At 42.1% G+C, this 26,041-nt stretch overlaps 1 protein-coding gene across 1 annotated transcript; it reads left to right on the forward strand.

Moving 5' to 3' along the window:
- The first annotated feature begins 6,759 nt into the window (after nt 1-6,759).
- On the forward strand, nt 6,760-25,262 carry LOC118919000 (uncharacterized). The gene is made up of 7 exons (XM_057490470.1): nt 6,760-7,224; nt 7,442-8,143; nt 18,403-18,504; nt 20,499-20,579; nt 22,489-22,626; nt 23,037-23,150; nt 25,124-25,262. Exons 1-6 carry the CDS (start codon nt 6,760-6,762, stop codon nt 23,094-23,096), a joined length of 1,548 nt encoding a protein of 515 aa, XP_057346453.1. The 3' UTR covers nt 23,097-23,150; nt 25,124-25,262.
- The last annotated feature ends 779 nt before the right edge of the window (nt 25,263-26,041 follow it).

Genomic DNA, 26,041 nt, shown 5'->3' on the forward strand with positions numbered 1-26,041 from the left:
TTGGGTCCACAGAGATCTTCTTCCTTTTGGTCATGTCCTATGATCGCCATGTGGCCATTTGCCACCCTCCGCACTATGGGCTCACCATGACCCCACATCTGTGCACACAGGTGGCAGGTGTCTCATGGGCCAGTGGCCTGGTCTATTCTGCTGTCCAAATAGGGACCATGTTTATGCTTCCCTTCACAGAGTCCAATGTGATCCATCAATATATCTGTGATGTGTCTCAAATCATGCACTTATCATCTTCAGATATTCAATTTTCTGAGACTATGGCCCTTGCTGTGAGTGCTGTCATTTTTTTACTCTTCTCTGCCATTTTTCTCCCCTCATATGTTCACATTCTTTTAGCTGTGCTCCAGAGGAATTCTGTAGAAGCCCAGAACAAAGCCCAATTGACACGCTCCCCACATATAGCTACTTTTATTCTGTTTGTAATTTCTGGATTATTTGCTGTATAGGGTCCTGTCTCAAATGTGTCAACCATTCAAACCCAGCTCATGGCCATGTTGTACACCACGGAGCCCCCTTCACAAGTCCTATCATATTCAGCCTGAGAAACAGGGAGATTAAAAGTGCTTGGGGAACAGTGTTTAATAAATAGGTACAGGTCCCAGGAAGAGCTTTTCTTACTGGAAATTAATATTTCAATAATCAACTTGGGAAAATAATTATACCACACAAACTGTATTATGTTAAAGTATTATTCATTTATTTTTATTAAAAAATGGAGAATAACGTATACATAAATTACTAGTAATCATATGAACAAAAGTTTTACTTGAATAAAATGAATGATTATTTCTTACACCCACTCTTTTGAATGCAATTTATGTGGTATCTAGTGAACTGTTGTTTATATTCCCACTGTTTTGTAAGTCATAAAGGCCTGGAACAATATGAGTTACTCCCCCATTTATACATTGATTTGTTCACAAATATTTGATAAAAACTCAAGTCTAATTGTTAAAAGATGCCTTATTTTAAGTTTTTCCCAAGAATAATAATTTTTCACTTTGATCCTTTATGTCAGTATAGGATTTTTTGTATAAACACAGTCTATAATTTTATTAGAGAAGAGAGAAATATCTATCTAAACAAGTCTGTTCATGTGCGTAAACATAAAATAAAATCAATTTCAGAATTGCCATTCATCAGAGTGAATATCAAAGAGAAGGAAGATATTTGGTGCAAATGCTTCACAAGCAGATAATTACTTTATTGCAGCCATAAAAAATCAAAATGGACAATGCACACAAATAGTGTATGGAGAACACACAATGTTAGCATAAGAAACACAAACTTCTGATAATGTTCTAATGCTTAACATAAATAATATTTATAGGATGAAGAATGAGAGCCTGGCCGTAAGGGAGTTGAATGAAGTCACTTGATTCTGTACATTGAATGTGGATAACACATGATGGCCGGGATTTGGAGAATCCAAAGTCAGGACAGTAAAATGAGTGACAATTCATATCACAGAGAAAAGTACAGTGTGGAACATACATGAACAATCCTGATCAGATAGAAAATAGATTTTCCCCTCAACATCTTAGAAAGTCTTAAAAACTGTGGATGAATTTTACTTGTATAATGCTTATTTCAGTGTTGAGTTAAATATTTTTGTTCCAGGAGTAGAGGGGAATTTATAATTAGGAAAAAGGGTGTCTGCTATTTCCATGATGTTTTGATATGTAGATAACCACATGCTAATCTCAGAATTAAATCTTAAAATTAACAAATTTTTGTGGTCATTGTTACAGACCCTAATTGAGCAAAACCCACCAGCTGTTCTCTTTCAAATAAAATTACTGCTAGGTCTGAATTTATACTAATATGTCTATCCATGTATCTGTGTTTTGTTAATTCAAATAAAAGTTACTAAAAAGTGTCACTTTCTGTTTTGATTTGTTTAACCCCAATGGGTCACTGAAAGCTGCCTAAGTATATCTGTTTCTTCTGTTCTTATAGCATTACACCTCATAGCATGGGCCACACATTATTTATTCATGCCTTTATCCATAAGCACCTTAGCTATTCTAACTCCCATCTTACTGAAGAATTTTGTTTCTAAAAATATCTTTACCAAACATTGTTATATACACCCAATGGAATTTTATTCACCCATAAGAAGTAAACAAATCCTAACATTTGCAACAACATGGATGGAGCTGGAGGATATTATGCTCAGTGAAATAAGCCAGGCAGAGAAAGTAAATTACCAAAGGATTTCAGTCAATTGTGGAGTATAACAACAAAGCAAAACTGAAGGAACAAAACAGCAGCAGACTCATAGACTCCAAGAAAGGACTAGTGGTTAGCAAAGGGGAGAGAAGGGGGAAGTTGGGCAGAGAGGGAGGGAGAAGGGAATTGTGGGTTATTATGATTGGCACACATGGTGTGTTTGGGGTTCACAGGGAAGACAGTGTAACACAGAGAAGACAAGTAGTGACTCTGTGGCATCTTACTACACTGATGGACAGTGACTTCAATGGGGTATGGTGGGGGGCTTGATAATATGGGTGAATATAGTAACCACAATGTTTTTCATGTGAAACCTTCATAAGAGCATGTATCAGTGATACCTAAATAAAAATAAAAATATCTTCACCCGTTTATACTCCCCTCAGCATGACACTGTGAATTCTTTCTAAAGTGGAGTACAACAAAGCAAAACTGAAGTAACAGAACAGCAGCCGACTCACAGACTCCAAGAAAGACCTAGCAGTTACCAGAGGGGAGGGGGAAGTGAGACACAACTTTCCAATACTTGCCACTCTTGCAATTATAAAATTTCATCTCATTTTCATTTCAGATTGCTAGTGTATTAGAAGTCCTCATAACTTATAAGAATGTGGAAATTATCTTATGGGTATTTTAATGTACTTTTTTTTTGCCTATTTTTATTGTGTTTCTGGACATATCACTTTGATTTGAAAGTGTTATTATTGTATATTTAATATATCAATAGAAGGCAAGTTTTTCAATTGGAAAAAATCGATTTTCCTCTATTTATTTAAATTTTGACCCTATATCTCTCTTTGAAGAATTAAATTTTCTTTTAATATCACAATATACTTTACCTGCATCATTTCTGTTTCAGTAATATTTGTGGAGCTTATGCTGACCTAAGATTCCAAAGGAATCTCTATTTCTAGTATTTTTTTTATATCTTTTAAACTGTCTTTTAGTAGCATCTAATATGACTTGTAAATTATTTTTGGGTTTCTATAATATATGGTGACGAAGGTATACTATTAGTAAACTTTACCTAAAAATTTAAGAAGTAAAAATGTCAAAATCAATAATGCTTTAAATTTACCAATACAATTGTTACTATCAATGTTATTACTATTATACCTAGTCTGACATAGTCCAAATCAGAAGACAATTTGTGATTATAGCTCCACCTCATCTCAGAATGGCAGAAACTCTAGTTTTGCTTGTACTTTAAAAAGGTGATGTTTTTCTTCTGGCAGAATAATCCCAGAAATACTTGGAATTCTGACCTTACAATTATTATATTATTTAATCATGTGTTCAAATATATATTTAGTCATGGAAGTAATCCATGGAATTAATTGTAAAATTAGAGTATACAAGGCAAAACAGATCATGCTACCTATCAAAAAGTTGTTTCAAATCTCCTTGAAAATAATTTATATTCCATATCTATAGCTTAAGTTCCAGTTTTAAATGAACACTGGGCAGTTCCATTGAATAAGCTGGATTAATACAGTGCTCATAGAAAACACTCCTGGTTCCGGGAAAAATATATTTAATAAGAGACCTCACTAACCCTGAATATGTGCTGGTTACATCCCTGTCCATTCAGATTGGGAGAAATGAGCATATTTAGCTTCTTTAGGCTTTTCACTCTAAAATACCTCAATCTACTACCTCATCTGTAGGCCTATAAGGAATTTTGGCTTTAGAAATGAAAGGACACAGAAGGACCGAAATGATTAGTATGCTGGTTACTGCCTGAGACTCCTGAGGGTGTGAACCAAAGGACAATTGAAAACCTATTTTCCAATGGTGTACATTTGTTTCCCATAAGCCAATGTAATTTTATTTATATAGACTTATTATACTTTTAAGACCCTCCCTTACTGATGTATAATTCATATATCATTCATTAATATATAGTATATATTCCTGTTTTAATTCAGAGTTGTACAACCAACATCACAATCAATTCTGGAACATTTTCTAATCACAAAAAGAAACCCAACATGCTTTAGGAGTTACTCCCAATTTCCTCAAACTTCTTTTAATTCTAGGGAATCATTAATCTACTTTCAGACTCTATGGATTTGCCTATTTGTATCTAATATATAAATGAAATAGTACAATATGTGCTGTATAAATTGCCTTTTTAAACTGTGTGTAATGTTTTTCAGGTTTCATTCAAGTTATAGGATGTATCAATGAGTTACTTTTCCTTCTTGTCCAATAGTATTCTAGTACATGAAAATACTCTAATTTCTTATTAATTTATCAGTCAATGAACATTTTAGTTACTTCTACTTTTTTGGTCATTATGAATAATGTTATTTTAAACATTGACATACAAATTTCTTGCAGACAAATGTCTTCTTTTATCTATATACCTAGGAGTGGAAATACTATGTCATATGATAACTCTATATTTAATCATTTGGAAACTGCAAGCCTGTCTTTCAAAGTGGCAAAACCATTTCATATTCCCACCAACAAGATATGGTGCTCAAGTTTCTCTACATCCTTATTAACACCTGTTATGCCTATTTGCAGATGGCATGATTTTCTGTATAGAAAACCCTAAAGAGACTATACCAAAAAGCTGTCAGAGAAATTTGCATTCAGTAAAGTTACATGATATTAAATAAATGCACAGAAAAGTTACATTTCTATAACTTAAAACAAAGTATCTGAAAGAAATTTAAAAAGCAATCTCATTTACAATAGTATAGTATTGAAAAGCAATAAAATACTTAGGGATAGATTTAACCAAGGAGATGAAAGACCCTATACAATAGAAACTATAAGGCCTTGATCAAAGAGATTGAACAAAATAGTGTCTATCAATAGATGAATGGATAAAGAATATGTGGTACATATACACAATATTCAGTTATAAAAAGAAAAGAAATCCTCCCATTTACAACAACATGGATGGATCTAGAGGGTATTATGCTCAGTGAAATAAGCCAGGTGAAGAAAGACAAATACCATATGACTTCACTTACACATGGAATCTAAAAATGAAACAAAACAAAATGATCAAAACAGTAATTGACTTATATAAATGGAGGAAAGACTGGTTGTTACCATGGTGGAGGGCTTGGGGTGGGTGGGTGAAACAGGTGAAGGGGATAAAGAGGCACAGAATCACAATATAATATAAATTAGTCACAGGGATAAAAGTATAGGATAGGTAACATAGTCAGTGGTTCTATAACATCTTTCTATGTTGACAGACACTAACTACACCAGATGGGGTGAGGATTTAATAATATATATGACTGCTGAAACACTGTGTTGTATACCTGAAACCAATATAATGTTGTGTGTCAAATGAACTTCGATCAACACATAGCAAAAAGACACATGGTCCTCAGCATACATCACAGTTAGAATCATCTGTCATGTCCCCCATATTCTCTGGTAGACAAAAAAACATTCTGTTAGACCAGATGTTCAAAAGACTTAAAAATTACCTTCCAGGAACCAGATACAAATGGTTGAAACTTTCTTTAGACATGTGTATTCTTTTCTACGCAGTATAATACTAATCATTTCTAAAAAGACATTACTTTTCTTTCTTGTGAAGAGAACATTCCAGGTCCACTCTCCTAGCTACCCTCACACAGAGCATACTATTGTTAACTACAGTTTGAGTTAGGCTCGCACACAGTTTTAGTTAGGCTCATGGAGCTTGGTGGCAGCGCGGGGAGAGCACAAAGGTAGTGCCAGGCCTCCCAGGTGTTTGGACAGTGGTGTGTGTAATTAGCAGCCTGCCCCTCAGGTTGCAGCTGTGATGATGATGCCGGGGTTCTTGTTCGCAGAGTCCATGGATGAACTTTGCACTCAAGGTAGGAGAGCAAGTCAGAGGCTTTTATTTGGAGACAAAGTGAGAGGATAGAGCTCCTGGCTCATGCCAAGAGGGGAAAAGAGATCTCTGGGGTGGTGCATTGTTTAGGGGATTTATATGCAGTTGAGAGACAAAGGGCTAGGGATGCAGACCTGCTAAGTGGTCCCAAAATGTTTATATTTGAAGAGACATTTTTTTGTTAGTTTTACAGGTTATTTACAAGAAACGTACTGCTCTTATTTCCTCCCAGGATAGCAGCTTCCTAGTCTGGGGGCGTATCAATCAAGAGCGCCTGCTTTGCTTCCAAGGTGAGCTGACTTATTTTCTTCTGGTTAAAGAGTATGTTAACAAAGTTACTTTTTTAAATTGGGTTTTAAAGTGCAACCTTCAGAATGGAGTCCTTCCTGTTTTTACTAGGTGCTTGCTAAATCAACTGCCCAGGTTGCAAATTACTTGATTAGGGCTGGAGGAGGAAAAGCAGCACCTGGGTAAAGTCAAAATACAAGCTGGGCCCCCCAGCAGTCTACAGCAAATCCCGTGTCATCTTGCTTTGTTTTTTACCTGGAGGCCCTCACACCCCCCTCTGCTTCAGCCCATGGTCCCCGTCTCAGTGAAGGCTAAGAGAGGACAGCGGTCTTGTGTGGTTAGCAGCCTGCTCTGCAGTTGCTGCTGCTAAGCAAATGGGTGCCTTTCTAGGAAGGCTGAGCTCCAAGTGCACTGCGCCCTGGAGGCCGGAGCGAGTCACGACTCCAGTCACTGTCCGGCGGGACCCACCCCTAGCCCACTGGCTCCTAGAGCCACGCCTTCTGAGGTGGACCCGGCAGCAGCCACAGAATCCCAGATGTGCCCCCAAAAGCCGGAGCAAGGCCGGGGGCGGGCCAAGACTGCTTCCGGGGGCTCTGCGGAAATTCCGAAACCCGCCCCTCAGCGAAGCTCCGGGACAGGCACACAGGCCTCCTCCTGGAGGACTCCAGGTGGGTGTCAGCCTGGCACCCACGGTGACCTGTAGGCGGGAGCCAGCCGAGAACCGTCTCATCGGAGTCTTCTGGACAGAGACCCCTCCAAGGCTTCCAGGGCCGGGCTGCCCCTCCGGGGCAAATGAAACCCCGCCCACGGGCGAGTACACGCTTTTCCCGGAGGTCCCGGCGAGCTGCAGCTCCGCGGAGGGAGCGGGTTTGCATGATGCTCCCTGAAGAAGGGAAAAAGCTGCTCGTCTTTACAACAACCGCGATGGCGCCGCCCGGATAGAGCGTCAAGATGGCGGCCGCCTGCGAATAGCGTTAGGACGGCGCCCGCCCGTGTAGAGCGTCAAGACGGCGCCAGCCATCGTAAAGCGTCAAGATGGCGGCCGCTCGCGTATAGCGTCAAGACGGCGCCGGCCTGCGTAGAGCGTCAAGATGGCGGCCACCCGGGTGGAGAGTCAAGACGGCGACCGCCCCGGTAGAGAATCAAGACGGCGCCAGCCCGCGTAGAAGGTCAAGATGGTGCTCACCCGGGAAGAGAGGCTGTGGCCAGCCTGTGGCGCCGTGTGTGTCCTGGTTCGGGTGCCGGCCCCTCGGACTGAGCCCGGCGGGTGAGCCTCGTCCGCGGAGAGTCCCGGCGCTCCTGGATCGGCGGCCGTGTCGGGTAAGTCCCGCGCAGCCTTCCCAAGCTGTGAGCCTTCTCCTCGAGGGCTGGTTCCCAGGGCGCCATGTTTGGGACAGTGTGTCCTCAGCGGTGTTTTTCGCGGCAGCTCGCTTCCCAGCCCGCGTTTGGCTGCCTGGCCCTCGAAAGGCCAAAGCTCGGGGGACCAGGGTCGGTGAAAGGGAAGGCTGTTCTGTTCAGGAGGCTGCAGCCGGGAAGGCGGCGGCCTGGGCCCGGGGCTTCCCCCGCGGGCCCTTCAGCGCGACAGCCTTTCTGAGGGGCCGGGGGCGCCAGGGGGCTCTGCCCAGGATCCGCAGCCACTCAGGGGCCCGCGGGCCGAATTGCTGGCTTCAGGGTGACTGTGTGCTCACAGCTGGGTCCGGAATGGCGTGTCTTTGCCTGTTTGCATGGCGGCTCTGCGTGAAACTGCTGAAACTCAAGGTCTGGCTGGAGGGCCCCGTGGAGGGAGAGGTGTCACTCGGTAACTTGTTTCCAAGCGGAGTGAGTTGGGCTTTGTGAGAGCCTCTGGCAGTGGCAGGTCTTAAACTTAGCGGCGCTCTATGTGGGGTTTAAACCGTTCGTGTTCGGAGAGAAGCTCTTGACTGGGCTGCCCGCCCTGGGGTGGGTTCATGGCGAGACCATGTCCCAGCCTCTCCTGCCCGCTTCCACGCGGCGGTCTCTTACTAGCCCCATACTTAGGAGTGCTTTGTGTGCAAGTGTATTTCAGAAATTGTTGTTGCACCAGGAGCTGCATATTCTGTGTGTCTATGGGAAGAGGTGAGCGCGTATCTTGCTATGTCCCCAGAAACCCTATCATAAATGGGTGAATTATGTCAAAGGCTTTTTCTGCATCTGTTGAAATTATAATATGATTTTCATCCTTCATTTTATCAAGCCATCCCTGAATATCTCCCTTTATTAGGGTGCATGATCTTTTCAATGTTTGTTTAATTCATTTTGCTAATACTTTCTTGAGGATTTATTGCATCTGTGCTCATTAGGGTTATTAGCCTATGGTTGTCTTTTTCTGTGGTGTACTTGTCTGGTTTTGGTATGAGGGTGATGTTGATCTCATAAAATGAATTTGGAAGCATTCTCTCCTCTTACGTTTTTTGGAAGAATATGAGAGGGAAAGGTATTAACTCTTTCATTATTTGGTAGAATTTGCCCGCAAAGTCGTCGGCCTTTGATTTTGTTGGGAGTTTTCTGATTACTGATTCAGAATTTCCTTCTAGTAATTTTTCTATTTCTTCATGAATTCAGTCTGAGAAGATTGTATGTTACTAGGATTTTTCTATTTCTTCAAGGTTGTCCAATTTGTTGGCTATAATTGTTTGTGGCTGTTTCTCACAATCCTTTTGAGTTTCTGTGTGTAACAGTTATGATGTCTTCTCTTATTTTTTTGAGTCCTCTTTCTTTTCTCAGTGAGTCTACCTAAAGGCTTATCGGTTTTGTTTATTATCTTTTCAAAGAACCTGCTCTTAGTTTCAATGACCTTTTCTATTGCTTTTTTGCCTTTATTTCATTTATTTCTGCACTTCATTATTTCCTTCCTTCTACTGACTCTGGGCTTTGTTTTCCTTTTACTAGTTCCTTTAGGGTACAGGGTTAGATTGCTTATTGGAGGTCTTTCTTGTTTCTGTTTTTTTTTGAGGTATCTCTATAAACTTCCTTCTTAGAACTGATTTTCTGTATCCCAATCGTATTGAGTTTCTGTTTTTCATTAGTCTCCAGGTATTTTTTTAATTTTCTCTTTATTTGCTGAACCTTTCATTAGGCCCGTGTGGTTAGTCTCCACATGTTTGTGTTTTCTCTAGTTTTCTTCTATAACTGATTTCCAGTCTTATTCTGTTGTGGTTGGAAAAGATGATATGATTTCGGTCTTCTTAAATATTCTTAAATTTATGAAGACCTATTTTGTGGCCAAACATGTGGTCTATCATTAAGAAAGTTCCATGTGCATTTGAAAAGAATATGTGTTCTGCTGTTGGAAGGACTGCACTCTGTGTATCTGTTAAGTCCATCTGATTAATGTGTCATTTAAAGCCAATGTTTCCTTATTGATTTTCAATCTAGGTGATCTGTCCATTGACATGAGATATTAAAATCCCCTACTATTATTGTATTGCTGTCAGTTTCTCCCTATATGACTGTTAACTGTCACTTTATATATTTGGGTGCTCCTACATTAGGTGCATAAATATTTTTAAATGTTATACTTTCTTTTTGGATTGATTCCCTTATCATTATGTAATGCCCTTGTCTTTTTTACAGTCTTTGTTTAAAGTCTATTTTGTCTGATATAATTACTGCTACCCCATCTCCCTTTTCATTTCCATTTGCATGGAATAACTTTTTCCATAACTTCACTTTGAATTTCTGTGTATCTCTAGATATGAAGTGAATCTTTTATAGAGAGATGGATGTTGTTTTTATCCATTCAGCTATCCTATGTGTTTTGATTGGGGCATTTACGCTATTTACACTTACCGTAATCATTGATAGGTATGCACTTAACTGCGATTTTGTTAATTGTTTTCTGATTGGTTTGATAGTTCTTCTCTGTTCCTTTCTTCTCTTGCATAGGTATGCACTTAACTGCGATTTTGTTGATTGTTTTCTGATTGGTTTGATAGTTCTTCTCTGTTCCTTTCTTCTCTTGCGTTTTTGTGGTTTGGTGTTTTTCTTTAATGTTATGGCTGGATTCCTTTTGTGACTGGGCAGTGTGCATTGTGGATCTCCTGGGTTCTTGTCTTGAAGGAAAGAATTCAGTTTAGAGACCCAATAGACAGTTAAAGCTGCAGGGTGTTTTTATTTAGCGAAGCAAAAGACAGTACACTCCTGAGACAGAGAAGCAGGCTGACCCCAAGGGTGGGTAGCCACTCATTGGGCTTTTCATTGTGTCTTTTATGGGCTTTATTTGGCTTCCTTCCTCCCATTTTTTCATTCTCACACTGTCTTTCGGATGTCTTGTTTCCTCCTCTTCAGCCTCTTTGTACAAGTTTGTGTTTGTCATTTTTTCCCATGAACGTCCAAGAGAGATGCATGGTGGGGTCAAAACTTTAATGTAAATGATGCAATAATGATATGGTGGCTTCAGGGTCATTAACAACAAGGTCTTTCGTAAGTGCATATGCTTTAAAATCAGGAAGGTCCCAGTGACCGTATCTTCTCTTTATCAGTTTGTGCTGGACCACTGAACGGGTTGTTCTGAAGGAGACAGGGCGGTCTCTGACCAGAGACTGGGTGGGCGGCTGCCTTCCTCTCTCCTCTCCTGCTCCTGTCTCTCTAACTGCCTACTCTTAACATTGCCACTTTATTTTTTGTGTTATCTATTATGTGTTTTTGGTTTGTGGTTAGTATGAGATTCATATATGCCAAGCTGTGTGTGTGTGTGTGTGTGTGTCCTCTTCTCAAAGGAAAGAATTCCAGATACAGAGTTAAAGCCACAGGAGTTTTTAATCTAGCACATGTATGTAAGACACTCTATTTTCAGTTGCCTGAGAGAATCCCACCAGGCCCCAGCTCCTCCAGCAGACTATTTGAGGTTACCAAATGAATCCCCATCTCATACAGTCTGGACGTATTTCAAACTGCTGCTTTTGCACTGGTCCCAGGGTGAACGAGTTTATGTGTGAACCCTTGAAAATCAGAATCTCAATTTCCTATAGCCTTTTGAGTCTCCTTGGAATAAGTCCCATTGGTTTTCAAAGCAGATGTTTTGGGGGGTCATCTTTCTAGTACAGATCCCAAAGATTGGGTACCTGACGTGGGGCACATACCCCTTGCTCCATGGGGAGCTCCGCATGTGTGAGCTCCCTCCTCACTGTGGGTCACTGCCCTGGAAGGAGGGCTGTTGGCAAGACTGACTCTGCCTCTCCTTCCATCTCAGTGTGGCCCTTTCATCATCTGTTCAGAGGAGCTTACCAGTCTTCTTTTCTATTACCTCTCTAAGTTTATACTCCTCTCATTTATTCAGTTCCTGAACACTTCTTTTTAGTGTTCCTGGAATGGGCCAGCCATGCTCTTGAGAGACTTGGCTCCTCTTTCTCTTGGTACAATGTTTTCATCTCAGATGTCGGGATTCCAGACTGTCTAGGTTCCTTCAGGTCTTTTCCTGGAAAGTCACATTGAAACCTTCCCTGGCTACCCAATCTACAATTTCAGCCCACTTCCAAGATGTCATATCACCTCTTTTTTCTTCTTAGCTTCTAACACTCTTTACACTATTTCCTTTCTTTACCTTGATCATGTCTTTCCCCCAAAAAAGAAAATTTGTGTCTTTACTACTATATCTCTAGGACTTCATTGAATAGCGTTAAACAAATGAATAAAGGGATTATAGATTTTTTCAACTTTATTTTCCAGCTATTGTATTTAAATATAATTTTTTCCCATTAGATTTTGAACTTTTCAATAAGTTATTTTCCACAATCTGATGTTCTTATAGCCTTCTATACCACTTAATTTTACTGATGTGTTACTTTCCCTATTTTCTTGAAGCTAGTAAATCATTTAAGACTTTTCATCTGATCATTGCTTTGACCTAATCACCAACTTCATTTAATCTAGTCTTTATACTTTTTCAGAAAGATCCATGGAACATTAAAATAGCCCATTGGAATTTTGGGTATGGTTGTGCTTATGGATTTGCTGGTCTTCATTGTAGGTATTAGGTCTGGGCCTTTTTTTTATTGTCAAATAACAACTCTCAACGTCTTAAGGTTTTTCTTTGGAGCTGGTGAGATTCCCTGGAGAAGAATTATCCACTCTAGTACTTAAAAGGCGTAACTTTAGCTGCTGGTATTCTCAGGCCAAGTAGAAGGAAGGACATTGTATCTCACCGTTTAATAGGAAGAATTTCCTTTCATCTTTTTCAGTCTGGTTTCCACATCCTCACTGGTGTCCATGTATTTCCCAGTTCTGCATCTCTCTTGTTAAATCTCTCCAAGAGGAAAATTCTGATTTTCTTCTAAGGAGGGAGAAAATTGATTTTTTATCCTTAGGATAGGATAGAGGATCTGTAGCCCAGTTTCAGGGGGGCTGTTCCTCCAAAGTCCTTAATTTTTCTCTGATTCTTCAGTGTTTGCTCTCTATTTCTTCCCTGGCCAGTCTAGAGTTTGGTTAAGTCATCTAATACTAGTATATCCATCTTCCAAATTTTATATTTAATTTCTGTAATCACCTTTCCTATTCTTTGTCCTTTTTGGCTTATGCATTTTTGTTTCTTAAATCTCTTTACTGCAATTTCAGGAGGGAGCAGAGAAAAACATTTCAATTACTTCATTTAAAATAGTAAAATTATTTAAACAGTTCTGGTTTTGCATATGTCATGAACAATTTGTAGTATACTTTATACATAATAATTTCCAGTTAAATTCAGAGCAGTAGAATTTGGGCCATTCAGTTTCTTGTATTCCTTTATTTATAAGAAAGGAGAGTTAACACAATAGAGTAGAAAAACGAAAGCAGCGTGACTTAGGATATGTAAAGGCCAGGATCTGAGCTGTGAAGATGCCATTTACTCTGTCTCTAGGCAGTTCTTCACGGTTCTGGGTCTCCATGTCCTTCCTCCTGAACTGTTTTAGGTTTAGAGAAGTGGTTCCTAAGATCATTCTTAAATAGATATTTTATGTTTTATTAATATAAATAGGATTCCATTGGTTTGTGTATTTTAGCATAGATTCCATGGGATCACTCCCCAAATATGTAAGTTGATTATATTGTGCTACCACTTTATTGAGATTTCTGACTCTGTTTTTTTATTACACACCATTTGTCATGACAATTTGCCTCCCTACAGCAATACTGAAAGAATTTAATCAGACTCAGCTAAGTTTTGCTGTGCTCACAGGCCCTATTGAAGTTATTATTTGTCAGATAAATATGGAAATCATTAAAGCAAGATAATTATCTAGAGATCATTGATCCTACTTTCTCCTATCACAGATGAGGAAACTTAAGACTGTATAGTGATAAGGATTGCTCAAGATCAGTGAGATTTAATTCCATCTCAAGATTTAATTCCATCTACTGGCAAGACCATGAACTGAATTATTCCAAATCATGACCCGATCAGGATTCCGTCACTGTTGTAGTCACTTTATTTGTCATACTATGTTTTTGTTCCGTTTCATTGCACACAGTGATTTTAAATAGGTGTCACTGATGTCCACCTTTTAAATCGGTAAAGTAGCCTCATAGCTTATTAATTCTTGTAAACACTTTGTTTTTCCATTACTGAGTTCTAATTCAGTACGTTAGTCCTGAGCATCTCGTTATTTCACTCCCAAAATGTAGTAAAAGGGAGCTATCAAAAATGACAAATTGTCATCATCAGAAATTCCAGATGACGACAGATAGCTGAAGAAATGAGAATTCTTGTTGAAACATTAAATCCGTCCCCTTTAGATTTATCCAGTTAGTTCAGTTAAGAACTGCAATAAAGAAATAACATTTTAGCATTTTCATTCTCCAAATGTTATTAATTGCCAATTTGATGTAGTGTAAAATGATGTTTTTACTTTAAGACTTTGTTTTATTAAGAACAAAAGATGTCTTCTTCAGGAGTCAGTATTTTCAATAATATAACAGCTATAGTGGTCAGGGGTGGGGAGGGAGGTATTCAGTTTTATTTAAAATTAAATTTGTGATGTAATTTACCAGAGTGTAGCTCTTCTCTGTAGATAGTAATGCTCATCTGGGAGATTTCTTTCTTGCATGTTTTTAAGCAATTTGTGAATTCCATCAGGAATGGCACTAAAAATGTTAGATTAGGAATTAATATGCACCAGTAAACTTAGTTAATTCCATTAAATATCTGAGGTACCTAATTAGATTCTGCATGTTGGTTAAGAAGCCTACACAGTTAGAAAGCTTTTACATCAAAATTCTTAAATTCCTAAATATAAACTTCCATTATTGGCCACAGGAACAGTTCTGTTGATGTATTTTGCTCTTCAAAGTTGGAGGTGTAAAGGCGTCCCCCACCTGGCCTCACAGGGGGCAAGGGAATTTCTTTGCCTGTCGGGTCTGCCCCAGAGGCGTTGAGACCGCGCGCTCCGCTCCCTGCCCTCGGAGCAGCCCGGCCTTGGGGCGCTTACGCCGCCGCTGCGCAGGGGTCGTCCCGGCCGCAAGTGTGGTGCGTGGGCCCTGGCCGCCCCGCCGCGCGGCCTCCCGGGCGGAGGGCCGCGAGGTCCAGACAGGCAGAGGGCGGGGATGGCGGCCGAGGGCCCGGAGGCCGAGGAGGACAGGTCGGCGGGCCCCGCGGCTGTCGCTGGCGGAACCCGAGCGCGACCTCCGGGACCCGATAGCCCGCCGGCCTCGGCCAGGCGCTGGGAGGGGGAGCGCGGGCGTCCGCGGCGCCGCCTTCCGGGCCGGACCCCAGCGACAGCTGCCTCTGGCCCAGCGTCGGGGACCCCGGCCCTCGGCTCGAGCGGGGCAGCGCCCGCGCCGGAGGAGCCGAGCCGCCCGGCCGCCGTGAGCGCCCCGGCCGACAGACCCCGCCCCCCGGGGAGCGCTGGCTCCCTGCCGCGGCCTGTCCCATTCCAGCCTTGCTGCCCAGGCGCGCGGCCTCTGTGGCTCCCTTGCAGGGCTCCACTGTCAGGGCCCATTTTCAAGAAGCATCAGGGCAGCATCCGCTGTGGTTGTACGCTTTGTTTTTTTACTAAAAGTTTGGCTGACTTAATGTCTCGCTCCTCTAACCAAAGTTGTGGCCAGATGACAAATCTGTTTGAAAAACTCCGGTCCTTTCTCTCTAGGCAAGTGTTTGCCGCCAGGGAGTAACGCGCTCCACTCTGAGGGTCCCACAGGAGGTCCTGACACATATTTTAAGCCCTGAACCTGAGCTCAAGGGTTCCCCAAATTATCCCAACTGTCAGGCGACCGCTCTGAAGGGAACAGCAAAAATGTGTTTACGGAAACTATCAGCGTCACTTTCTGAGAACCCGCTGCTCTCCACAGGCGGGGCCCGGCCTGTGCTCCTTCTGGCCCGTAGCATCCTCACTGCCTTCCACCTGCATAGTCCCACTTCATTCGCCTTTTGAGTGCTGGTGCCCCAGTGCTGGGAACAGCAGTGACTGTTCACCTTTCAAAGCCTATCCTGTATAGACCGTATGTATGGGCTCTATAGGCACAGTTCTTTCTAGCCCTACTTTTTAAAATTCTAATATTGGTAAATCTAGGAATTGCATACCTGTAAGTTTAAAACTCCAGCATTGCAGAAGGGGGCGTGTCTTCCTCCCTGTGTTCCTGGCTTCTGGTCTTCCCCTTCACAGACAACCAAATTTCCAGGCTCTTGTATATCGTCCTGGTTACTGGCTGTGTGTGTGCAAGCACATGTGTATATACTCCACTTGGTTTACACAAGCTGTGGGAACACTGACTGAGCAAAAGCACGGAGATGACAAACATGGTGCACAGGGAACTTTAGATTTTAGATAGTGCTGTGCACAGGGAAAGAGAGAAAAGGATGACAAAGTCCAGAGCAGGGGACCTAGATTGGCCCTTGAGGTCCCGAGATCCAAACTTTCTTCATAGGAATTAGTGCAACGCAGTTGGGTCAATCAATTCCCACTCCCATCTCCACCCTCAGGCGCTTATTGTCAATATTGTACTGTATTTTGGCATGAAGCATTGCATTTGTGTTTTGTTTCTGTTTCTTTTCCATGGCATTTTCATTCATGTTTTGAGTTGGCTCTATGGCAGTTAAGTGACTTTTTCAGGAGTGACTCTTGTAATATTTTTTTTTAATGCACATTTGACAATTTCTGCCAGTTGCTTTTACACTTGAAAACAACTTGTCTGCAGATCATACTGCAGTATTGTACCTTCTTTTTCTCAACATCTGCAGATACTCTACTATTTCTCTACTATTTTCAAGCAATGTATGTTGCTTTATGGAAGAGTAAAGCCAGCTTGATGTTTAGCACTTGCCATGACTTGCTTTTCCTCTTAGGATACCTGAAGAATTTTGTTTGTTTTATCCTTTAAGGAAAAAAAATAACTGCAATTTAGGAATTCGTGGTTTCAGGTCTTCATTGCAAGTGGTGTTTTACTGTGGCATATCTTGCATAATTGTCTGGTTTATTGGCTGACCTTTTTATTGTTACGTTACATCATTTCACCTTTTTTTATCTGTCTTCTCATTGTGTATTTGTCCTTTCCTTTATAACTGCTCTCAAGTAGATATGTCAGTTTTTCAGTTGGAAGATTTATTCTGTTATTCTGTTTCTTTCTGGTCTTAAGTTGTTTATTCATCCTGTTTTGACCTTGTTTAGCTTTTTATTCCCCCCCCACCGCTTTCCATTTTTATTTCTTTGCTTTGGCTTGTCATCTTGTCTTGACGCCCTTGTACTGAAGCCAGTTGCCAGTTCTATGGCATGAAGAATGCTAATATACTTCTTTGTCTATTCCTTAGGTTACATTTTTCAAACAGCATTTTTTTTCTTTATTTCATTGAACTTTGTTTTCCTCAATATGTTTACCTAGTAGCTATGCTCTCTTCAATAGGAAAAACTATTGCTCTTGTTTAATTAGAGATTTCCATTCTCACCCAGCCTACTGTATTTTACTGCTGGTGAATTTACTCTGACACTCTGTGCTTGTCTTGGTGTGGGAGCTGAGAAAAAAATCTCTCTCCACTCACCCCCCTTGGAAAAGAAGTCAACTTCTTTCCCTGGAACCTGTGAATATGTTACTGCAAGTGTCAAAAGAGGCTTTTTAGGTGGGATTTATTTCAAGGTTTTGAAAAGGGCAGATTATCCTGGATTGCCTGTGTGGGGATGATGTAATCACAAGAGTCCCTAGGAGAGAGAGAGAGAGAGAGAGAGAGAGAGTGGCCATGTGACAGCGGAAGTGGATGTTGTAGTGATGTATTCTAAAGATGAAGGAAATGAAGGTGCGCCAGCAATGTAGGCAGCATCTAGAACCTGGAAAAGGGAACAGAGTCACCCCTACAGCCTCCAGGTGGGACCAGTTCTGCTAACATCTTGATTTTAGGCAGTAAGACCCATAATGGAGTTATGATCTCCAGAACTGCAAGATAAGAAATTTGTATTTTAAGCCCCTTACACAGTGGTAATCTGCTGTAACAGCAATAGGAAGCTCATACTATAAGGCTTGTTTAGAATAATTCTTTCTCTTAGTTCTAGACCTAATCTGAACCATTTTATTTTTGAGAAAGATTTTTTCTGTCTTTAGTTAATTATTGACTACTAACTTAAGAATACTCCTTAGTCACTAGCTTATGGTTATTTCATTGGTTTATATTTTCTTTTTGTTCCTGATCTCCAATTCCTTCTTGATGCCCTGCCCTATAGGCATATAGTATAATGGGCGTGGCTTTTATTATTGGAAATGTATTCTGTTGTATTTATCAACCATATGTTGCTCATCCGTTCTGAGTTAGAAACTAAAATGCCACTTCCCTTCCCTTATAAATAATGCTGTGAATATCACCCTTGTAAAGATCATGTTACAGAATGAGATTATATGCTCATAGGTTATATGTATATTTAATTTCATTAAATGTTGGCTAATTGTTCTCCAACACAGCTACATAGGTCGATACTTCATTTTATATCATGAAGGTTCCTATTTTAATCCATATCCTTACAATTATTTGTATAGGGTGGTCTAATTTTTACCAATTTGGTATGTGTAAAATAGTATGTAATTTTTGCTTTGGGTTTTTCCATTAGCTGACAAGGCTGAGACTGTCTTGGGAAATGTGCCTACCGTTTAGTGGCTGCAAGAGTCCGAGCCCATGTGCGTGGAACAGCATGAGGCAGGACCTGCTTGAGGTAAAGAAGGCTGAAGCTGGCTGGATCACTGCCTGGCTCTAGAGCAACTGCTTAGTTTGAAGGAAATACACATTGCCCCTCAGGGAGCAGACAGTCAGTGGGAAGTTGGAAGTAGAATGGAGCTAACTAGAGTTCAAGCCCTGTGCAGAGCCCATTGGTTTCCAGGAGACTGGGGCCTAGAACTGAAGCTGGAGAATGAAGCCGTCATGCTTGACAAGCACAGGATTCACGATGAGGGTCATGGGATGTAAAGCCAGGGGCTTCCTATTTCCCTGAAGGCTCTGGGGAAGTGATGGGGAAGAGAGTTTCAAAAGAGACAATGGGTTGTTGAAATACATGAGCCTGTTCCCTATAGTGGGGAAAATTCAATAAATGCTGGAGCTGTGTGGAATCACAAGGTGTTTGCAAACCCACTATACATATACACCTCACATACAACTTTTATGTGCACATATTATATGGCACTGCTAAGATATGACAGTTACCATGTTATATGGGGCAGGAATGTTCTAAGCCTGGTTCAGGTAATGCCTTATTCTCACCCTTGGGGAAATTTAGCAATGTGGTTACCCTAGATACATAAAGTAATGATCTTTTGTTTAATCCACATCATTGGTTCCCAAGTTTTGATATGAAGTGTAAGAAAAAAATTCAAGTTGATAAGAGTTTGTGTTGGATAAAAGAGCCCCCCCACCCCCGCCTTTCAGTGGTTTGCTCTGATGCTCGTGTCAGAATGCTCTGGATCCCTGTCTCACATCATAATGGCCCTCCTGGTGTACTTAAGCACCGGCCAGTCCAGTGAGTGACTGAGTGCGGAGAGAGCCTCTCTAGTTGCTTGTTCTTGGATAGTGAGTGCTGAGAGCCTTTCCAGTTGCTTGTTGTTGGATATACTTGAACCTCTGGCAGCAGAGTTCCAGGGAGGAAGGCACACTTCTCCAGGATGTCAGGAGGTGTGTCTGTGATATTCTCTGAGCACTGGGGATCTGAAAACTCTTCTAAAGAGAAAGAGCAAGGATTTCTACTTATGCGCGAGAAAGAGCAGGAAGGCTGGAGGGAGGAGAAGTGTGGATGCGCTGGTCTTTCTAAGGAAATAGATAATCTGAGGGTCAAGAGCAGGTTCCTGTGACTAGGTCCTTGTCTCTGTGGCGTAGGACCTGTGTTCCCTACATCGTGCCGCTCTGGGTTACTGTATCACAGATGTAGTGATTGATTACTATAACTTTTCTTATATAATGTATTTCCCTTTATTTTTTTTTTTAAAAAACTGAGGGCATTTGTTAAGTGGATATTGTAATACATTTTCCAATAATACTTTTTCCAGTTTATGAAGAATGTGTGGCTCATAGAGGTAAGTAATTAGGAAAAAGTTTGAGAACCTAAAATTGGAGGTGTGGGGATGAGAGTGTGAAGTCAGGTAGAAAATGACTTGATTTCTTAGATTGTCTCCAACATGAAGACCTTTCTTTCATTGTCTCAGAGCATAGAGATGTAAATGTTAGGCTCCTTTATGAAATGTAAGGAAAAGACCAGCAGGACACACACACGCACTTGCAAACATATGTACATACAATACCATTTAACCACAATGGTTGAATTAAGAAAGTTCGGTTCTTTCTAGAAAAAATCGGAAACTGAAATAGTTGTGACTGTGAGGTTTAAAAAGTAAACAGGTCCTATGAGGAAGAGCCAGTGCTCAGCAGCAGGAGGGGACAGACCAGGACCAGGACCCAGGGTCCCAGTGGGGGCTCATGAAGGGAACGTGACATTTGGGTTTCAGCACAGCCCAGTGGGGCCTTAGGAGGAGGCTTGGGAAGTGAGTCTGTCTGCAATTCAGCTTCAATACAAATAGTGCGTGTTCAGAGATGTATTTTGTGTAAACTATAAAGCATGTAAAACACATTCACACCAATTCGCACATACACACATATATAGCGTAAGTAAGCCAAGGGGAAGACAGTAATTTCTAATGTAATGCCTTTCTTAATATGTACCAGTTCCGAAAGCAACGGAAGCTGCTGCTGTTGCTTCAGAGTGCGTCTCCTGTGTTCCTTGTGAGAAGAAGCCTGCTGGTGCTGGTAAGAAGGGACTATTGAGTGGGATACAAAGGACAGTGGGGATCTAGGCAGAGCCCAGAGATGAGCTGAGTGATTCTGCTCATCAGTCAGCACAAGGCTGCACAGTACAGAAAGAAACTCAAAGTGCGTCTCCATCTTCGTTAATATAATCCCCAGCAGAAGTAGTAAATTCCAAGGGAAAATACTTAGAAGGATTGGAGCGAGCCCAAGGAGACAAGGGGAGAGCAGTGAGGTATTTGAGGAAATGGTGGAAGAGGGCCTAAGGGGATGAGGTGTATCAGAGAAACATGGAAGAACATGTCGGTATGAACTGGGCAAGGACAGGTTATATTACCAAGAAGGTGTGACAGCACTAATAGCCTAAAGCAGGCACTACGTCGTAGGATCCTCAGGTCCTGACCTGAGTATAGACACACCTGGTCCAAGACCCCAGCACAGAGGTACCTTCTCATAGTTGATGTTCTCAAGTTCAACCCTATACAGACCCATCAGCATGCCCTGTCTTAATCATTCACTTCCTTGTCATCTTTCACATGCATCTAAGTTCTCTAATCTGTTTTTGTCCCAACCAAAGAGTGATAATTCCTCTGATTACCAAAGTGCTTCATTAGTTGTCCCTATGTTTTAATGTTATGTAAATAGGAGTGCACAACACATGCTTTACGTCTACTTCTTTTCACTCTCTGTACCTGTGTTTGTAATCATCATCCGTGTTATATGTGACTGTAGTTAATTCATTCTTGGCATATAGATAGTGTCTGTATTGATTATACTTTTATGAGCATTTGGGTTACATTTCAGTCTAGGGTTACTCTAAAAGAAGATATTCTGAAAATTCTATTACATGTTTTTGCTATATGGACATATGTCTGTTTGGTGAACACCTCCGTGTTAAAGTGCTAGGCTTTAGTGTCCGTATTCTATCTCAACTCTTTAGACCTCAATCTTTCAAGATTTTACTTTTGTAATGCAATCACATGTTGCTCTACATTTATTCTTGCATGCTCTTTCCTGCACCCTCATTTACTTTGGAATCAAATAGTTCTGTATTCTGAAAACTCATATATTCTTTCTCTTACAGCCATTGATTTTCATATCCTTCTGTTCTTTCACTGTTTGTTACTTTAGATTTCACAGATACATTAATTCCACTAGTCTCAAAGAGAATACTCCCAATAATTCTGTTGCACATCTAAGCCACCTAACAACATGTGAAACACGCACACACAAATCCATAATCGTAGGACACGCAGTCTGCACACATAGATAAGTGCTGACCTAAAACACAGACAAAAAGCACACATACCATTCTCACGCACACAAGACTCACTCAATATTCAACTGTGCAAACACCAGATAAGTCACACATTAAACCCTAACCTAGTTTAAACCATCAGGTTAAGAATTTATGCACACAACGCACATGACATTCATCAGACCATTCTGCCACAATGTGCGCACGATGCACACACCTGATACATTCATCGGAGGTGAAGGTCATTTTAATTCACTGAGGAAAAGTGAGCTTGGTCAGCAGAACAAAGACAGTGACTAATAATATAAAATAAATTCTGCATAGATAAAAATTCACCAATTGTTTCATGTGAGGTTGTAAATCTAGGAGGGGGAGTGCAAAGGGCACACCCACACACAAAAAAATGGTAGAGGAAAGCAACTGGTACAAAAAGTCTTCAGCAAGGTGAGTGAGTGTGAGGAGCCTGGACTACAGGGTCCAGAGAGTAACCCGGAAAGCTGTAATAGGCCCATTATCTGTCCAAGCCAAAGGTAAATGTTTAGGGCTATATCAGTATTTCCATGAGGGAGGGAAAGTGGGGATAGTGCATTAGGAGGAAGAGTAGGAGGGAACAGAATGGAACCAGCTGCTCTGTTACTTCGCTCCATTTTCCAGGAGTCTCAAAGCTCCAGGCATCGGGTGCACCACCTTGGTATTTGGAAGATGAAACTGTGGGTCCTGAAGGAAATAATGGACCCTGTGGATCCGAATACTACACGTCTGGCTCCTCTCTTGACTCAGCCTCTTGTACTGGTGAGTAAAAGGGAAGAGCTGCTAAAGTCTAGTCCGATCAGACCTTAGAAATCTGTGTCAGTGTCTCTGCTCAGCCAGAGAGAAAGGTATACTTTGGGCCCAGTCGCAATCTCCTCCTCTGCAACTTGGGAGCCTAGGGCTCTGTTTCCATGTCATCAAAAGGAATTCATTTCAAATACCTCCTTAATTTAATCACATTTGCAGAGTCCCAATGGCTTCATAAGGTTAACATTCATAGGTTCTGGGGAATTGAATATGGGCGGGGGACCTTATTCAGACTGTGACAATGAAAACATAATCTGTTTAACTCAATGACATATGTAGTCGGGTAAACCTAAGGAAAAAAAACTTGGAAAAGCAAAAAAATACAAGAGTGGGTATATTCCTTTACATTTTGTTCAATTTAACAGAGATCTTCAGGAAACAAAAGCATATTGGAGAGCCTGGTAATCTTCCCCAGAAGGAATTAGAAAATACCTCTACCTCAGATTACCCCTCCTCTCTCTCTGACTACGAGAATAGCGGTAAGTAAAGGTGTTTAACCTGGAGGCGGGAAAGGGACGTGTGAGAATGGCCCAGAGATCAGCCTGAGATTCCCTGGTCGATGAGATAGAAGCTGATACAAACCCCTGTCCAGACATGAGAGAACACAGAAAGATGACAACGTTTCTTTCTGCTCTCGGTGAGAGTCAATGCAGGTACATAAGGCACAAGCTTGAGATTCAAGGGAAATCTCAACAAGGACAAGTGCCCAAAAGTGCAAGGGTATCAGACAGGGCCGTGTTGGAAAAGGTGGTAAAGCTGACAGAGTGACAGAGAAATAGGTGTACTAACTCAGGCTGAACCTGAGCAGATGTGCTCCACTGGTCACAGTGTCACAAATCTCTCACAGAGAGCTGGAGGGAGCCAGGAAAGTCCAGAATGAAACACGCACGCAGGAACCCATAGTTTGCTCCTGTCTTACAGAGGAGAGCAAAGCTCCTTCATGTGCGTCCTCTCGTGCATGAAGAGTGGCTGCAGATTTGAAAGTGGCCCCTCAGTTCTTGCCTCCACTCACCTCCTGTCATGATCCTTCATCACACCCAGAGCTGCTCACACTCACACGCACTAACTGGGCCATCTCATCTCTAGACTCACAACCTAAACTTGTTGAAGAAACATGACAGGCACATACACATCAAACTATACTTGCCAAACTTGGTACGCACACAAGCTCTCAAAAAACAACACACACTAAGTTTTCCCTTCCCCACACCAATGTAACCCACCAGACACTCTCTAACCACCTAAAGGAGAAAGTGGATATATTTTGAGAAGTAAACATTGGGTTGGAGGCGTAACTGAAGTTTTTAAACAGGGGGAGGGGCTAAATGTGTTTTGTTATTTTTCCAGGAATAATGATTTACCTACTTAATTATTTAAGTTTGTGAATTTAAAGGCATAATCTTTTTACTGGAAATGTAGAGGAAAGCTTCGTGTTGCTGATGAGGATGATAAGGAAGCTCACAAAGGTTGGACAGGATGAGTAGCTGAGCTGCTCAGCCCTATCCCTACGTTCCCTTCAAAAAGATGAAAGGGCTTCAGGGTGGAGGAAGTAAGACTTGAGGCCTCTGTGGAGGGACAAATTGGGGGTGTGCTTTCAAGGATAGGACAGTTCCCCATGTGCACACTGTGACAGCTGTGAGTGAGGCAGTGGGCTGTGCTGATAACAGTGTGGGAATTCAGTTACCACCTCTTCCCTAAAATCAGCACAAACTCTCTCTCACACACACACATTCCTCCATACCAGGTACAGCTGCATTATTCCTTTTCACTTTCTCATATGCACATGTCTTCATTCCAGATGCGTCTTTCCCATTCTCTGCAAGTGTTACACATATACACACTTGCGCCTTTCCTCCTCACACAATCATTCTCAGACTGCTGTCTACAGACTAACCCATAATAATGTACACCCTTTAATACAGTTAGCTTGTTTTAGCTCCCTCAGAGCCAGCGTACGCGCTCAAAAACTCCTAATGCCCTGATGGGAATGCACTTTCATGTGCAGTCTTTCTTTTCCATGTACCACCTCACCCATAAAAGCTTCAGCTCAAAGCCTTCAGCCCCTCCGGGAGCTGCGCTTCTGGGGAGCCCAGGCACAGTTCCTCCAACACACTCCGTCTTAACTGTTTCACAATAAGAACGTGTACCACCCCTGTTCATGTGTATTGTCTCACACACACACATGTACACTGTCATTCACCACCCCCTTACCTGTGTGAGAAACACTCACCAGCTATGTCCCAGAACATACATAGATCTTCACACCCTCATTCCCACAGAATCACACCACAAACATACCTCAGGTGAAATATGCCACACATGGCATTCTTTGACTTCACATACATGTGTACCTGGGGGACTTGTGCGCACATAGAAATATTCTCATGACCATCGCAACTCCTACAGACTACACACTTATTCTCATTTTCTTGTTTGAAACTTCTTTTCCCAGAAATCACCGAGTTACCTGAAGATGTTCCTCGTGTTGGGGCCCTTGAGATGACTCCGCCCCAGGTCTGGGAGGAGCGGGAAGCTTCCTCCTCCTCTCCCTCCTCCTCCTCTCCCTCCTCCTCCTCCTCTCCCTCTTCTTCCTCTCCCTCCTCCTCCTCCTCCTCTACCTCCTCTCCAGTCCCTGTGAGTCAGCAGGGTGAGTTTTCTCTGTTCCCACAACACATGGACACAGCACCCATCAGGGAAATTTATTACAGGCGTGTCTTTCTGAAAAGAGATGTGACTGTCTGGTGGGGTGGGGTGGAAGTGTTGGAGCCCGCGTCCAAAAAGACCAAACTGGTGCAGTGTGTTTTTTCTCAAGCGGCCCAAAAAACATCTGGGGCCTTTTTAACACCAAAAAGCCAGAATGCTTTTCTGAGAAGACCCTCTTATGTGTCTCCACCGAAACACCTCACTGACATGGAGTGCAGCTCAGATAACAACGCCCTGCACTGGGAGGAGCCGGCTGGCAGTGCAGGGGAGCCTCCAGGCCAGAAGGAGGGCTCCAGGGCCAGGACACCCCAGGGGCTGGGGACCCTGGACAGTGGCTTCAGGTGCCTGGGCTGCTACCAGGTTTTCCACAGCTTGGAGGTCCTGCAGGCGCACGTGGAGAATGCAGCCCGTGAGCGCTTCAGCTGCCACGTTTTCAACCGTGCCTTTGCTCAGATGATCAGCAAGTACAAGAAGAGAGCCCGAGAGCTGGGAGGAGAAAATCAGGATGAGAACGTATCCCTGCCAGACCAAAAACGTTCTCGCAGTAAGACATCCTCCTGCAAGTAAACAGACCCCAGAAGAGTGAAAGTGAAGCAGGCCAGCCTCTACTGAGCCACCACTACTGGCCCTTTCAGCTCCTCTTTTTTGAAGGACTTGGCTGTTTTAG

The sequence above is a fragment of the Manis pentadactyla genome, chromosome 13 (assembly GCF_030020395.1).
Source record: "Manis pentadactyla isolate mManPen7 chromosome 13, mManPen7.hap1, whole genome shotgun sequence".
Lineage (NCBI taxonomy): Eukaryota > Metazoa > Chordata > Mammalia > Pholidota > Manidae > Manis > Manis pentadactyla.